The sequence below is a fragment of the Teleopsis dalmanni genome, chromosome 2 (assembly GCF_002237135.1).
Source record: "Teleopsis dalmanni isolate 2A chromosome 2, ASM223713v2, whole genome shotgun sequence".
Lineage (NCBI taxonomy): Eukaryota > Metazoa > Arthropoda > Insecta > Diptera > Diopsidae > Teleopsis > Teleopsis dalmanni.
The window spans coordinates 67,199,333-67,216,494 of record NC_051847.1 but is presented as its reverse complement, the minus strand read 5'-3'; the positions used below and the strand labels follow the sequence as shown (position 1 = coordinate 67,216,494).

At 29.0% G+C, this 17,162-nt stretch overlaps 1 protein-coding gene and 1 long non-coding RNA gene across 2 annotated transcripts in view; both read right to left on the bottom strand.

The window, feature by feature from the left end:
- Positions 1 to 2,125: 2,125 nt before the first annotated feature.
- Positions 2,126 to 17,162, bottom strand: part of LOC119678058 (tubulin beta-1 chain) — a 16,524-nt gene continuing 1,487 nt past the window's right edge. The window contains exon 2 of the mRNA XM_038089705.1: positions 2,126 to 2,393. Coding sequence (XP_037945633.1) covers positions 2,291 to 2,393 — 103 coding nt within the window. The 3' untranslated portion in view covers positions 2,126 to 2,290. The remainder of the gene's footprint in view (positions 2,394 to 17,162) is intronic.
- LOC119678059 lies at positions 10,105 to 12,382 on the bottom strand. The gene is made up of 5 exons (XR_005252308.1): positions 12,299 to 12,382; positions 11,709 to 12,204; positions 11,216 to 11,655; positions 10,672 to 11,162; positions 10,105 to 10,617 (listed from the first exon to the last, which is right to left on the bottom strand). It is a non-coding gene; the product is annotated as an uncharacterized LOC119678059 (long non-coding RNA).

Here is a 17,162-nt window from a genome sequence, read left to right as displayed (position 1 = left end):
TTGTTGTGTTTACCTTACCACCACACCTGGTAATAAAGGCAACCCGGCATTTGAATATATTGATTACATACGTATATCTATGTATGTATGTATGTAATTTATATATTTGGCAAGGCGTGTGGTTAGTAAATAAAATTGCTTGTATATACACAAGCTACTATACACTACACTACTTAAGGATGTAAATAATTAAAGAACGGATGTATGCAACGCACATACCACATGCCGACATTCGCATTTTCCTATATTACAAGTACTTAATGCCAAACCTAAAAACAAAAACAAAAAAAATAGTTTTTGCTATTTTTATAAATTTAAAGTTCACTAGCCTGAAGAGATAACTAATTTGGTCGCTTAAAAAATAAATTTTCAGTTGTACTTAGAAAATTTTAAAATAAATTAAAGACAAAAACATGCATTTTTTCAAAAGCTAATATTGAGAGATGTACAATATGTATATACAATATACACCAACAACAACACTACTATAATAAAACTAAGGGCGTCGACGTAGCAGATGTTTGGCCAGCGTCACAGAAAGCAGTTGTTTTTATTTACGTTTTGTTATTTTTTTGGTTTTCTGCTATAAAACTATACACATATACAATTATTATTGAGAAATTTATAAAAAAAAAAAGATTTCTCTACACATTTTCTATAGGAAAAAAATCATTAAAAAAAACAACAAAAACAATATTGTACATGTTCAATATGTTGGCTGGATAACAACGGTAGCCGTGCGGCATATTTTTTTTGCTCTTTTCTTTCTTTCTCTCTCTCTTGTGAGTACTCTCTTTACATAGAAATAAATAAAATATAGTTGACTACTTTTGCGGTAAAATAGATTGTATTGCCATGCATGTACACACAACCATGTATACATACGAACTGGTTTTGCAATACAATTTTTTCCAAGCATACACAACACTCACACACATTTACATATTATAAACGTATTTGTATTAAGCCGGTACAAGAATTTTTCTCTGTATACGAAAGCAATTTTAAATGTGCATGAAGAAAAAAATAGTCAAATGTGAAGCAAAAAAAAAAATGATGGTATTTGGTTGACATAAAACTTATTATTAAATACTTATCTCTTGCAAATTTCCTATTTGATAACAAATATTTTTGTATAAATTTATCTAAATACTGTTTACTTCAATGCAAAGCAACTTTTACCTATTAGAATTTTATTGATAATACACCAGCTGTGGTGGCCCCATTACAACAACAATACAAGAATTTATGAATTTGTTCCAGTATTTATTTATACTGTCGTTTTTGCTGTTTTTTTCTCTCTCTCGCTCTTGCTCGATATGAAAGCCAAGTCACAGTTAAAGCTTTTAATATAATATAATTGCTATTGTTGTTGTTGTTAACTATGACTCGACTCATAACCTTTTTAAGTGTGGTTTAAAAATAAAAAAAAATGAGGTGGGCTCAAAAGTAGTTAACATTCTTATATGAACTAACTATTGCTTTGTGTGTATGATGTCATAATGCAATAACTTGATGATCTCATTATATACAAGTTTGTTCGTTTATACACGCACGAATTGTTGTTGTTGTTGCTTGTTTTGAGAATTGCGTGTGAATTTTTATTTTAACCTTTCTAACTCTAATTAATCGTTTCCCTCTTTTTATTAAGCAATAACATATTAAAGCATAATAAGCAAGCAAAACCATTAAAAATTTATAATTAAGGCTTCCTCCTCAAAAGATTTTGATTTTAATCGATTTTATCATATTGATGAATTGCCCATGAAAATTATTTACAGACAAAAAGCAGTGGAGAAATCTGCATGATGCCGTTATGCTGCTGCGTCCGGCAAACTTGCTTCTTTTTTCTTGCTTTCGTTTTACATTCTCTGTCGTTTGTACGGTAAAAAACAACAACATTCCACTGCAAAATGGTGCCTTCTGTACTTTTACTATTGTTGTTGTGGCAGTGTTTGTATGTATTCGATGAAAAAGTATGAAGCGCGGCTAAATATGGCAACTGCTGCGTAACTTTTCTAAGAAATTTCGAAAAAAAATTGAAAATGAAATAATTAATGTAAATTACCTTTAAAGTTACCCTTTTTCTTTAAATGATGATTTTAAATTAAAAAACATGGAATAATTTATTTTAATCGAAATTAGTTGACTTTTTATTTTTTGTGTTAATAAAAAAAAGAATTAACAATGCCTTTTAGAGATTTGATTTCATTCACTTTTTACTTAGGTTAATAAATAATTTTATTTCAGCAGTTTCTGTTTTATTTTTTTTCTATAATTAGAGATGTTCTTAGTTTTCATCAACTTCAGCCTCTTGCTCTTCTTCGAATTCAGCATCTTCATCAGCTGTAGCTTCTTGGTATTGTTGATATTCAGAGACCAAATCGTTCATGTTGCTTTCAGCTTCAGTGAATTCCATTTCGTCCATACCCTCGCCAGTGTACCAATGCAAGAAAGCCTTGCGACGGAACATAGCAGTAAATTGTTCAGAAATGCGCTTGAAGAGTTCTTGGATGGCAGTTGAGTTACCAATGAAGGTGGCTGACATTTTCAAACCTCTTGGTGGTATGTCGCAAACGGCTGTCTTGACATTGTTTGGAATCCATTCAACGAAGTATGAGCTGTTCTTATTTTGAATGTTGAGCATTTGTTCGTCGACTTCCTTCATTGACATGCGACCACGGAAGATAGCAGCAACAGTCAAGTAACGACCATGACGTGGATCACAGGCAGCCATCATGTTCTTGGCATCGAACATTTGTTGTGTCAATTCTGGCACAGTCAATGCACGGTATTGTTGTGAACCTCTTGATGTCAATGGTGCAAAGCCAGGCATGAAGAAATGTAGACGTGGGAATGGTACCATGTTTACAGCCAATTTTCTTAAATCGGCATTCAGTTGACCAGGGAAACGCAGGCAGGTAGTTACACCAGACATTGTTAATGATACTAAATGGTTCAAGTCGCCATATGTTGGTGTGGTGAGTTTCAATGTGCGGAAGCAAATGTCATATAAAGCTTCATTATCGATACAGTAGGTCTCATCGGTGTTTTCTACAAGTTGATGAACTGATAGAGTGGCATTGTATGGTTCGACAACGGTATCTGACACCTTTGGTGATGGTACTACTGAATAGGTGTTCATGATTCTGTCGGGGTATTCTTCGCGAATTTTTGAGATAAGTAGTGTACCCATACCTGAGCCAGTACCACCACCAAGTGAGTGTGTCAATTGGAAACCTTGCAGGCAATCGCATGATTCAGCTTCCTTTCGTACAACATCCAAAACAGAGTCGACGAGTTCGGCACCCTCTGTGTAATGTCCTTTCGCCCAGTTATTACCGGCACCACTTTGACCAAAAACAAAATTATCTGGCCTAAATAATTGACCATATGGACCAGATCTCACTGAATCCATAGTGCCTGGTTCCAAATCTACCAAAACGGCACGTGGCACATATTTTCCACCAGACGCTTCATTGTAGTACACGTTGATGCGTTCTAACTGCAAATCGCTGTCGCCATGATAGGCACCGGTACTATCGATACCATGTTCATCAGAAATAATTTCCCAGAACTTTGCACCAATTTGGTTACCACATTGACCGGCTTGAATATGTACAATTTCTCTCATATTGAATTAATTACTTTTTTTAATACTTTGTACTTAAAAATTAAATAACTTTTTTAGTTTTCTCAGAGCACGAGAACCAGACAACTGAACACCTCAACGGAGAAATCACGAATGAAAATGTTTAAGCATCGCAAAGCGGCCACACCTCGGTTTCGTCATATTTTCAAAGCAAAAAGCAAAAAATAACCAACGGATCGATCATTTTTATCGAAGCTACTTTTGTGTGGGCAACGAAAAATGTGTTGCCACTTGAATAATTATAATCATACATATTGACCTATTTATTATATTCGAGTATATATTAGTTATATATAATTATTATGTATATTTTTGAACGGTATAACAATTGGTCAATTGTTTAAATAATACAACTTTTTAAATGAATTTCAAAACATATATTTTATTGCCGCCAATATTTCTATTATAGTCCATGGTCAGTACCCTGAAGATGGTCTTTTTGGAAATATTATTTTGTTTTATTTTAATTTTTATATATTTGTTTGAAAACTAAGATTATTGTTGAACTGTATGGTCAGCTGTTTAACTGTATTTGTATTAACAATTGCAAGTGTCAATAATATAGTTTTCATATACATATGTCATACAAAATGTATGGCACAATTTATCAACTTTATCAAAATGTTTAGATCAATAATATTTAGCAAAACTCTTAAAATCTTATCTGCCTTAAATCCAATTAATGTAATTAGATGTTCAATGTTCAAAATGAACAGAATCCGAACAGTTGATAAAGATATTATTTAGTTTATGGGTTGGAAACATTTGACAGTTGCGTGAAATTAAGCTGAAAGCAGCTGTGTAATGCAAAAATGTACTTATAAACGAAAGAAATTTATTACTCATAGCTTTGGAGAAATTTAACAAAAATTTCAATGTAAATGTAAATTAAGCTATTATTATAATACATTCACACTGTCTCATTTAGGCATTTGCTCATTTATATTAATGAGTAAACGTTCACATAATAATGAGCTTATTTATACAACTGATAGAACTTTCATAAGCTTTTATAAACTTCACTTAATAATATATGATACAAATAAATTATATATATAATTGATGTATTTAAGCATTTATATACATTTTATATATCAATTACATATGAAATTAATAAAAATAAAAATTTTATTTAATAGTTACTTCCTCAGTTCCTTTGTTTACATATCACATATCAAACATATGACACATAATTTAAATATTGGTAATTTCCTTTACGGGAAATTTATTTTTAAGGGTTGCAATCGACATTTATCGCCTTAAATGACCTGTTTTTATTGATAATGATATGATAATAATATATCATTATACGAAAGATTTTTGTACAGTTAATCATTCTCCTCAGTAGCTGTAATGAGCAAAATCGCTTAAATGAGACAATGGTAGTTCTAGGGTTTGGATTATTGTTTGAAAATAATTTTCTTAAATTTTAAACTAAAGTTTTGTTATTCCATTAATATTATGTTTTTTATTTTATATATCTTTAAATTATTCATATAAGCCTTAATCAGCGTAAATAAATAAATAAAAATACTGAATTTTATAAAATAAATAAACTATACATATCAATTCGAACCATACATTTTGAAACCAACATTTCTGTGCATACAAGTATTAATATGGCAACATCATTTATTTAACGAAACTATGCAATTCTATCGAATACCAAATAATATTGATTTTAGCATCACTAATACTCCTACCACTAGCAAAATGTAGAAACACATACATTTGTATGATTGAATCATAAATGAATCATGCTCTCGTTTTGTGTGGATGGAGTTTAGAGTAGGTTTATGGATAATACACAAGTATGTCTTCATATGTGCGTTCGTTTGTACAAAGCTGCTTACAGATATTAAAATAACTATCAATCAATAACAATACAAATATATACAGATTTGTTTTTGTTTTTTTAATTAATTTTATATTTTTTTAAAAATATATATTTTTTTCTGTTTGCTTTTTTTATTAGTTTCCAGTTTGAGATGCAATTTAGCGTTTAAACAAGTTTTCGATGTAAAATTAATATTCATTATTTTAATGGATACATAAATGAAAATATTGTGGGTGTTAGGTTTTTTAGATGAATGCGATGTGATGCCCAAAACAAGTAAAACTACTGTTTAAAACCAATTAAGCTCTGGGCGGACCATGAACAGTTAGTTTAGTTTACACATTGGAACACGTAAACCATTTAGTCTTTGCGATTTGGCCAGTTTTGCTCTTCGGTCTGCTTCTGTCTTCACTCTTGTATTTGGCCGGGCTTTTTTTCTTATTAATTTTGAATGCTCTATTAATCTTCAGTTTTTATTAGTTCATATTTTAGATTTTAAAGAAGTTTTATAGGTGCACTGATCCATTAAAATAATTTTATGAAGTGTTATCTTATCATGACTGAAGTATAAAATCTTAGCGTTGTTTGGGATATCAAGCAGTTCGAGTCAACTTTTTAGAGAAGCCGGTTTTTTTTTCAATATGTATCCGAAAAACTAGATTAAAACATTAAATTAGATAATTGTTAGATAACTCAAATAATAAATTAGAACAAATTGATTGATTTTATGTTACTAAATACTAATATAGGATTTTATAGCAATTTCTTAATCTACCAGTTAATATTAAGTTATTTCGGGTTGATGAAGAAAACACTAAACTTTGTTTTATGTACATATGTATGTATGTACATACGTATATTTCTGGTAATTTGGGGAAACATTTTGAATTTCTGTCACTAGAACACATGAAGAAATCTTCTCCAGTTTTAGTTCTGGACTTTGTACACAAAACTTTAAAAGGCTTTGTGTAATAAAAAGTGGAATTTGGAGCAAAAGGATTCTTCTGGCCGCAGTACTGGCTTTTGGGTGATTTTACGACAATAGTTTTAATAAAAAATTTAATAATGTACATACATATGTATATATATATTCATATACATATATAAATTTTTGTTGTATTTGGTTATATTAAGTGGCAAGAGAGAGAGAGAGAGAGAGACAGAAGGCTCAAGAAGTTAGGATCTATTTAAGTTGGATGATCTAATGTAATATTTGTTATATTAACCCGTATATGGTAGGTATATAGATTTTTGTTAGGCTAGGTTAAAACGTCCATCTCAAGAATTTAGGATCGATTCCGTTAGAATAAACCATTGTGATATTTGTAATATTAACCATATATATATACAATAGATTTTTTTGTATTAAATTAGGTAAGAACTGCAATCTCAAGTATTTAGTATCCATTTCGTCTAAAGGGTCCATTTTTTTATTAATCTAATTTATTAATCACATAGATTTTTGTTGGATTAGATTAGGTGATTAGTTGCAAACCCGTTTGGTTTGTTAATTATATAGATTATTAACAGATTAATATATAGATAAGGTTAGAAAGACGATGCCGAATAATTTATATCCAGTCTAGGGCAAATCTCCCATTATGTGACTTGTTATATTAACTGAAAAACTTTTGCATTTATAAATGTGTTTGTTGTGTGTAAGTTTTTTAAACACCTATTGCAAACATCTTATTTACTGATACATATAATTCGAGTATATACCAGTGTCCAAAACAAGGGTGGTACTATACACTACTGCACATTGTCGTTTATTAGATTTCACCATAATACATTAGGGACAGTGCAATTACACATGTTTATTTTCGATGAAAATTTATGAGATATCTATTCTTAACATCATATTTTTACGATACGTGTAGTTTCAATGTACACGAGCGTTCAAAACGAGGGTGATACTACAACATTGCAGGATATTTTTCCATTTTATATTACATCATAATACATAGGGCAAGTGTTTTTCATCTTAAATACAATAGAGTTTATGATTCGCGTTTTTTTGCAGTTTTGTGTGTGCCAGAGACTCAAGGGACTGTCAATTTGGACTCAAATATTCAGCATACACGATTTTATGCGATTGTGCAATAAAAAGTAGAGACTTCTATTAAAGATCCTATTTCTATGAGTACATTTTGTAACAATCTTTTATTTAAAAGACTTCAACAGACACGACTATTTTGCAGGTTGTTAGCAAAATGTATGGTCATTTTAAGGTCTAGTACCCATAGAAATAGCAGCAAAGAAGTTAAAGAAAGTAAATAAATTTTTGCTAGAGAAGGTCTTTCTATTAGAACCGTTGCATGTTTAATTCTCTGATTTCCTAAGAGTTCTCAGACAAGGTTTGAATTGTGTACTATTATTGAAAATTATGGCCATATCTATATTTACTTATTCTAGTAACTTTTAGTAAGATATGTTTATATATGAGAATATAATGATACATTTTTGCTTAATTTAAATTTAATCCTAATGAGACATCAACAAATTTAATAATAGTGAAGCATTTTTGTAAGAAATGTAATTCAGTGTTCAATGTTAATCTGAATCTGAATCACTTTTCTTATATATATATATATATATATATATATATATATATGACATAGTACAATATCAAAGCGTCTTACTATAAAACTTTTGTAAGAGCCTATACAATGATTTAATATTCTGTAATAAATTTTTAGGTACACGATTCTATAAATAATCTGTGGTTCTTTTAAGTAATGAATACGTTAGAAGGAAAAACGAATATGACTAAGAAAAGTGATTCAGGTTCTGCGAGCATGTATATATATTTATTATATATATATATATATATTTATGCTTTGACCTAGTAAAAGGTCAAAGTGTCACTATAATATCCAGACAATATAAACTGTATTTAAAATCAGTTGGCTTAGCTGAGGTTAAAATAATAATTTCATGTTTGGTTACGTTATACAGCTGTTGACCTAGGTCTAGAGTAGACATTCCAATATTTTACCCTCTTTCCTTTTATATTTTAATTTACAAAGCTGCTTTGATTATAATGAATCAAATTAATTTTTACAACTTTCCACAACAGCGTTAATGGGCTATCAAAAAATAGGGGTAACCAAATCGTATCATAGTGATAATATTAAAAACCAGCACTCAGCCACCTCTGGGTTGAAAATTATGGAACTATAGAAATTGCTTAATGTAAGTTCATTAAAAAGCATTAAATAAGAGTATTGGGATGTGTACTCAGTATCGGCAAAGAGTATGTGACGCTCTTTCCATATTCATACAATTGCGATATTAGTTATTGGGGAAGGGATTAAGTTTCTTGTGTGACTAACTGTAGCCTAATCTGCTCTTAGTAAACACACAATAAGACTATTTGCACTATGTATGTATATGCTCTTTTCAAGGAAGTCAACTGTTTTTATGATATCAGTTCTCTATAAGCGAGCCTCTGGGATATATATGAAATAATATATTTCACTAAACACGATTTTGATAATTAAAGTATTAGGTGTGACATAGTTAAAGTATAAGGCGATTTGTGATGAAGTAAAATTATATCATTAACATCCAACCTAACAAATTAATGATATTTTAACGTAGTATTGGAATGTTTGACTTTGTTCTTACATATATATTGATTATAGCAAACTTTCTATTAAAAGAAAAAATTAATATAATACAAATAACAATAAAAAAGTTGCATATAATGAGATACGTTTATAAGAATAGATTTTGATTCATTATCGCATTGCACCTTATTCAAATGTAAAATTATTTCTTACAAAAGTGTATTAAAAATATACAAACAATAAGTATTAAATTTGCATTATAATACATAAAAAATAAAAACTGCTAAATCTAATTGTTATTATACAGTAGTCATTATTTATTTATTTAATTTACATCGACTGTATACCGGCTTAATATTTTCATACTGATAACTAAGTTATATATGAATATAGATTTTACACTACTACAAGTCTATTTCATATTGATATATATTTATTTAGAAAATATCTGCTTTAAGTAAAGGAACGTATTCAATATTATTTTATACATATTCCTAAATTTAAGATGTATTGTGTCTAAAGATAATTTTAATCACAGGTCAAGTCAAAAAAAAACCAAATATATATACAATATGTACATGAAAATTAGTTAAATAAAAATTTTTAATGTATGTATAGGTTCTTATATCAAAAATACAGAAATAGACTTGTAATTTGTCTCTGTTCAAAAAATTTGTGAATCCTGAAAAGGTACAACAACTGAAGAAATATGTTAGTTCAACCTATGAACAATCGAACTTCTTATGCGATCTCTGATCTCTAGTATTTTGCAAGTGAAACAATCAATCAATCCAATTGGGAATAGCTACAACTATAGCCAAATCGTATAGAAGGAAAGTAAGCATTTTAGCGCTAACCTATGGATAGCTTCTAGTATATGGATATAAGTCCAAAACGAAATAGAGTTAATGAATTATTTAATCTGAGCACAGCCTCATACAAGCAATTGAATGAGTCTTAATTACTTTGAGAGAACAAACAAAAAAAAAATAATTTTAAAATAACATAAAAGAACAAAGATGATCTTTGCATATTTCGTTGTCTATAGCAAAATGCAAGTCTACTATCTACTATTCTATTAGGATGATCCTAAACTTATATTCTATATAACATACTGCTTATAAGCTATTACATAGTAGAAGATATTTCACATTATGTAGATTATGTTTTGTATAATGCTGATTATACGGATGATATTCTTATTAATATTGTTGTTGATAAATTAATTGTATAGTCGCTAGTTGACACTCTTAGTGTAATGTAGATGATCGTTGTATTAAGCCCAAAAATCGGTTATATATTAACGTACAAAAAGTCGCATTAACAGTTAAATTGATTATGATCCAACGTGTAGAAACACTATTCAAGATTTTGTTTCTTATATGTCAATGTAAGAAAGATATATTTCAGGAAATATATGTATTTTCACTAACTACTGTGTATTATGGTAGCGACTCCCGTGAAATATCGCCAGCTTAAATTATATTAACAACCTCAACAACAAAATATTTCGTTTAAATAAAACAGCTGGTTTGATTTGGTCTGATAGACTCGTACTGAAAATTAATATTGATAATTTAAATTTTTTTTTTAATTAAAAAACTACGTACCTTATTAAACCAAAAATTATGTTTTCTTTTAATAACAAAATTGATACATCAATAATCAATAATCTGTTTCAATCTAAAGCATCAACTATCTAATGCTTTATAATTCGTTTTACAATATTTCGCTTCATAATTAAAAATAGGGAATTTGATATAATGTTCTGCCCATTTTTATCAATATAGAACTTTACTGCTCCAATAATTATTGTGTAAACCAAAGATCTACGCATGTGAACTTAACCACGTCTATTCCTAAATTGTGCCCAAACTGTAGTTCTACCGTCATAACGTCGAGCATTTGTTATCTTGTCTTACTGCACACACAAACCTCCGTCTACTTGACCTTTGGACCCAACGCATTGAAATGGCCAGATTTATCCGTCGGGACCCGGGTTGATCATCTTGTCAATCTTTCATGTTATCTGCTTTCAGGTCCTAGCGAGTTACAACAACAATAACAGCAGGTAAACAGAATAGCTCGTTACATGAAGATGCTGTAAAAATACTTTCTGTTAAAAAGAAAATTTATAATAATAATTTTAATTACCTTTTAAGACAAAGAATCATTTAGTTTGTGATCTGTTTAATTTCGACGTTACTAGTGATCGTAATGTTACCTGCTTTTTGTGTTCTTTGATCTGTTTGTTTTCGATATTAAAGTGATTATGTTTTGTTCTTGTCACCTGTTACTGAAGTTCCTTTGGGAGGTGTTGAGGGCATTTGGTCGTCGCTGGCGACGAGTGACTCCGGGACGAAGACCTGGCCGTTTTTGGAACCATTATGTGTAAAGCAGATGTTCATTGTCATAACAAAATATTTTAGATTTTTAATTATTAATTAGTCGATTTGCTGACAATATCGATATCATTGAGTGCTGCAAACGATATAAGCAAGTGTGTACTTCGGCTGCTGACAGAAATATGTGCTGCTTACATGATTAGGTGATTGCTGGCGAATATAACTTTGAAAACAGCGATCAGTTTTTATCTAAAATATATGAATATAATTAACAAGAATTTTAGTAATTCAAATATTTATACCTTCTTGGTATACTATCCAGATACAACACACCTTAAACAGTCGACCATCAATGTTAAAATCTTAGTTAAAAGTTTCGTAGTGTTATAAACTAAATTTTTCCACAATTCCTTTAACGCCTCTATATGGCAGCTTGTTGCTTCGTTAAGCGGGTCCTTAAACAGTATGTTTCAAGCACTACGCAAGTTGGTAGGTAAATAAACGTCCTTATTAGATAACGGAGTTTTCATTCGGCATTCCCCGTAATTTTTGGGTAGAGGGTTATGTATATTAGAATCAACCGGCGCATTGCTAAGAGTAATTCATATCTTATATTTAAACATTTTGAGCAATAGTGTCCCGAATTTACAGATCCGTGGTAAAACAACGGTACATAATTTGTGATTAAGTGGATTTTGGTATGTAAGTCAGCCACTCCAACTAAATCTAACCTCAACTGATGGACGATATTTGGTCGCTGATTTGATGAACTGCTTCTGGACGTATATTTTGTTGCGCCTAAAATGAAAGTATTTTTAAAGAATCTATTAGTAAAAAAATTAAAAAATCTATATATGCGAAGCATATATTGCATACAATGAAAGTAAATAACCTGCAATTCATTTTAGCATCAAAATTCAGTATTTTTTTTTGGGAAAAATAAAGTACATCAAAGAATTTTTAAAAAAGCAGTTCAATTTATAAATTTAAGTTATAATAAAAAATTTGAACAGTTTCACTAAATATTATTCTTTTTTTTTTGCAATGATTGCAATTATTAAATTTTGTTTATATTTGAGCACAAACAGCTGATTCGATATTCATTTTATGAAAATATTCTCTTTAACAAAATTGGCAGTGTTGAACAACGAAGTCTGATAAAAAAGTTCATTGTATTGGCAATAAATATGTTAATGGCTTACGTCGATTGTACCATAAAAGTGCAAGTAGCCATTTTATCATATCATAAGTAACCCATAAAATAAGGGATCGAAAATAATAGTTATTTCAAAAATTTTGAAGAAAAAAACAGCAGCAAAAAGTTTTCGAAACTGTTAAGTATATATTTACCTTTATAACAACTTTCATCCTAAATATTATGCATGCTTTTTATATATGAGCATGCTTTTTATATATAAAATTTAAAAAATAACTAAATTTACATTATATTCATAAAAATAATTATTATTATGTGCTTTTTATTTTAAAACGCACAAATAACTGTTATTTTTGCTTTAAATATATAAAAATCAAGAATAACTCTTATTTTTGAAAATAAAATATAACTCATACTGGCGTGCCTGACATTTTTAAATATGAAAATAAAAAATATATTTTTCATATAAGGTAGTTTTTTTTTATAATTTCATACAAAATATTTAATTTAAATTTTTTAATTCAAAAGGTTAAAGGCAAAAGGTAGTACGTATTAGTAACTATTTAATAAAGTTTATTGTTTTCATAAATTAAATCATAATAAATATTAATATTAAAATAATGCTATTTGTTGTTTTTATTAATTAACATATTAACTTTATCCGAAGCATTCCGAATTGTTTTCTGTATATACCTATTGCTTTGATCACGTTGTGAACAACTTCACAAACATTATAATTTAAATTGTTTGGATTTTCTGCGTTTTCAAGGATCAATTAATAAATTTTTGCTAACAATACACAATTAAATATCATCTGCTTACAATTGAAATGCAAATAAAGAAAAGCGCTCTTAAAACTTTTACAGAACTTCCTGACACATAAAAGTTCTTTCACATTCAATAAGTAACTTATGCTGATGGAAACGACAGAATATTAAAGTTACTTAAGTAACTTAATAAGTAAACAGTGGAAACATGGTATTATACAAATTTCATTAGTAAAGGTAGTGGAAACATATATTTATTCATAAATTTCTGATTTATATTGAAAATAATAATAATTTTAAATTTGACGTAATTATAACTAACTCACTGCATAACTTGTCAAACAAATTTTTTAAACAAACAGTTATAATATTCAATTTAAATTTATTTCAGTTTATTTTGCATCTAAGATATTCGGCATTAACATTACATATGTTATAATACAATCAAACGATACAGATTTTAACGAAAAAAAAATGAGTCAACGAAAATAAGACATTTAAGTCAAGAACTGCAAGAAATTCGTTTTCCAACACTAAAGAGCGAAAGCACTTCTAGACCGCATGCTTCAAAAAAAAAATTATATAAATGGTAAATATTTTTAGGAAAGCTGAGGTGTTCATTCTATGGCTTGAACGGACAGTTTTATTCTAGCGGTGGTGTGCAAATTTGTTAGCCGATGTCGTGCGATTATTTAAGAAATTTTCTGAAATTAGAATATCCTGAAAAGACTTTATTTGAAAAATGTGCTCACAACAGTTAAAAAAACTTTGATATTAAAAAGCTCTTAAAGGCTGTTTAATTGTTTATTTTTTTTTTCTAAATTATTTGCTCGGTGTTGTGGTGGTGTTCTTAATTCGTTCTCATCGTATGTGTAAAAATATGAATAAATTTATTTGTTTTTGTGTATGAAGAAGTGTTGTTATATTAATCAAATTAAAAAAAATTAAAATATATATTGTGTTCTTCGATAATTGTATTGTGTGGAGAAAAGTGTTTGAGGCGACGCGCTGTTGATTTGATTTAAGTTATACAAAATTTTGGGATACACAAGAATGAAGCAAATTTAGCTCCTCCTAACCTTAAAATATTCATTCAACCGTCGAAACGAAAAGCACGTTGAGGCGAATCTATCAATTAAAAAACAAACCCCTGCCACGCTCTCTTCTAACGCTTTATTAGCGCTTGAAGTGCTCTTGGTTTAGTTGTTGGTTTGTGGCTGTTTGGCTGTTGGCTGTTCGGTGTTTGTGCTTAAAGGATAAATCAGCTGTTAAAGCGAATACCCGTAGTAGAATTTTTCGTACGTGGGCATTTGTTTAGTTTTAAAGAGTGCAGAGATGGAGCAGCACGGGTCTGCGAATGGCGGTGATAAAATTTCAAATAGTGTAAAACAACAACAGGAAGCAATTGAAGTTAACAATAAACAAGAACAAATGGAGAAATCAAATTCACCGAAACTGAATCCAAGGCCCGGCCTAAAGTTAAACAAAATGAACAATTCGGAAAAGAAACGTGTTTATAAAATTGTTCTGACTGGCGGTAAGTGAATTTAAAGCAAATATTAATTATTTTATTTATAATAATATTAATATTTTAATAATATTAATTTTTTTTTATATTCGTATTATTTTTTTTATATTAGTAACAATTTTTTTTATATTAGCATTATGTTTTTTTATATTAGTATTATTTTTTTTATATTAGTGTTATTTTTTTATATTAATAATAATAATTATATTATAATATTAATTATATTTAATATTAATTTTTTTTTAACAATAATTTTTTTAATAATATAGTTTTTTTTATTTAATTTAATTTTTTAATAATTATAAAAAACATTTAATTTGTTGTGAGGTTTATTGAAAAAATTAAAATGTATCTATTCTGTTATATATATTTTTTGTATTTATGTATTATTGGCTTGTGTTGGGGGTAGTTTCGTTATCAACGCGCACATAAACATATCAATGTCAAGGTCGAGTTTAAAGGCATCGCCGTATCGCCGTATGGTCGTATGGCAGCAGTGAGAGTACAAGAAGCTGTTGCATTTGTGTTCATTGCATAAGCGCAGCGTAGACGCAAACAAAGACTTGCGGACTTGAGTGTTTCCACACAAGAACGAAGTCTGATAAGTGGAGGTGAATTTTGGGTTTTGTAATTTTGAACTTTCGATACAAAGTAAATTTTTATGGTCGCACATGAGACTGACTGACTACATTTTACAAAAGGTTTTCATAAATTAAATTTACATATTTTTACACACTTTACACACATTGTGGGAAATGAGTATAATAGAGTTTTTTAAGGTGTTTTTCTTTAAAGTATATAAATATTTATTTTGGGTGCGATAGATCTTAAAGATTATGGTGTACCGTTGTCCCATTGTATCATTGATACAGATTTATAAATTCCTTATCAGTGTGATTTTGAATTGATTTAGTTTTCTATGTATTCTATGAATTCGACTTAGTGCAGTTTGTTTTAGTGCAGTATGTTCTAGTGTTGTTCTTTTAGTGTTGTTCGCCTTGATAAAGTAAAAAGAACAATGAATAAATTATATAAATATATTATTTACTACAATTGATTTCTTTGTCCCCTGTAAAGATACAGATATATAAATTCTTAACTTAGGATTGATTTAGTTACAGCCATCTTTCTATGTATTCGATTTAGTGGAGTTGTTTTAGTGTGGTTCGCTTTAGTGCAGTACGCTCTAGTGTTGTTCTTTTAGTGCAGTACGCTCTAGTGTTGTTCTTTTAGTGTTGTTCGCCTTTATAAAGTAAATAGAACAATGAATAAATTATATAAATATTTTATTTACCACAATTGATTTCTTTGTCCCCTTTAAATAATACATACATATAAATTCCTTATCAATGTGACTTAGGAAATGATTTAGTTATAGCCGTATTTTTATGTATTCGATTTAGTGGAGTTTATTTTAGTGCTGTTCGCTTTAATGCATCTCGCTTTAGTGCATCTCGCTTTAGTGCAGTACGCTGAGGACTAAAGATAAACGTCTTTCTATGTAATCGATTTAGTGGAGTTTATTTTAGTGTGGTTTGCTTTAGTGCAGTATGCTTTAGTGTTATTCTTTTAGTGTTATTCTTCTTAATAAAGTAAATAGAATAGTGAATAAATTATATATATATATATTTTATTTACAGCAATTGATTTCTTTGTCCTTTCTAATGATACAGATAATTGAATTCTTTATCAGCGTGACATAAATTTAGTCATACATCTTTCTGTTTTAGTTTTAGTGCTATTCGTTTAGTGTTGTTCGCCTAGAAGAAGAAGTAAACAGAACAGCAAATAGTATACAATAAGTTGTGGTGTACCATTGTCTCTATAAATAGAACAGCTAATGGTCTACAAAGTATATAGATATTTTACAATACATCTCTTAGGTCGCGATGTACATATATCCACTCTAATGATATAGATAATTAAATTCTTAATTAAAATGACTCAAAATTGATTCATTCGTATTCGTCATTCTCTCTGTTAGCTTTAGTGCTATGCACTTTCAAATAATTCGAGTAACGCCTAAGCATATAACTTTTAATCTCCATAATAGTTCTCATAGGTTATGGTGTATTATTGTTTAATGAGAATTATAGCAAATATTTGATAAAACATAGAAATTTTGAATAGAACGCAGTAGATCTCAAAGGTCATGTTGTACCATTGTCCCTTCCAATGACACAGATATTTAAAAGGGAAAAGTAAAAGGCGCATAATAATAATTGTTTTTGAAAACTATAATAAAAAGCAAATTTAATTATTATTCTTTGAGTTTTATTTTAAAACGCTTATATACATATAAAAA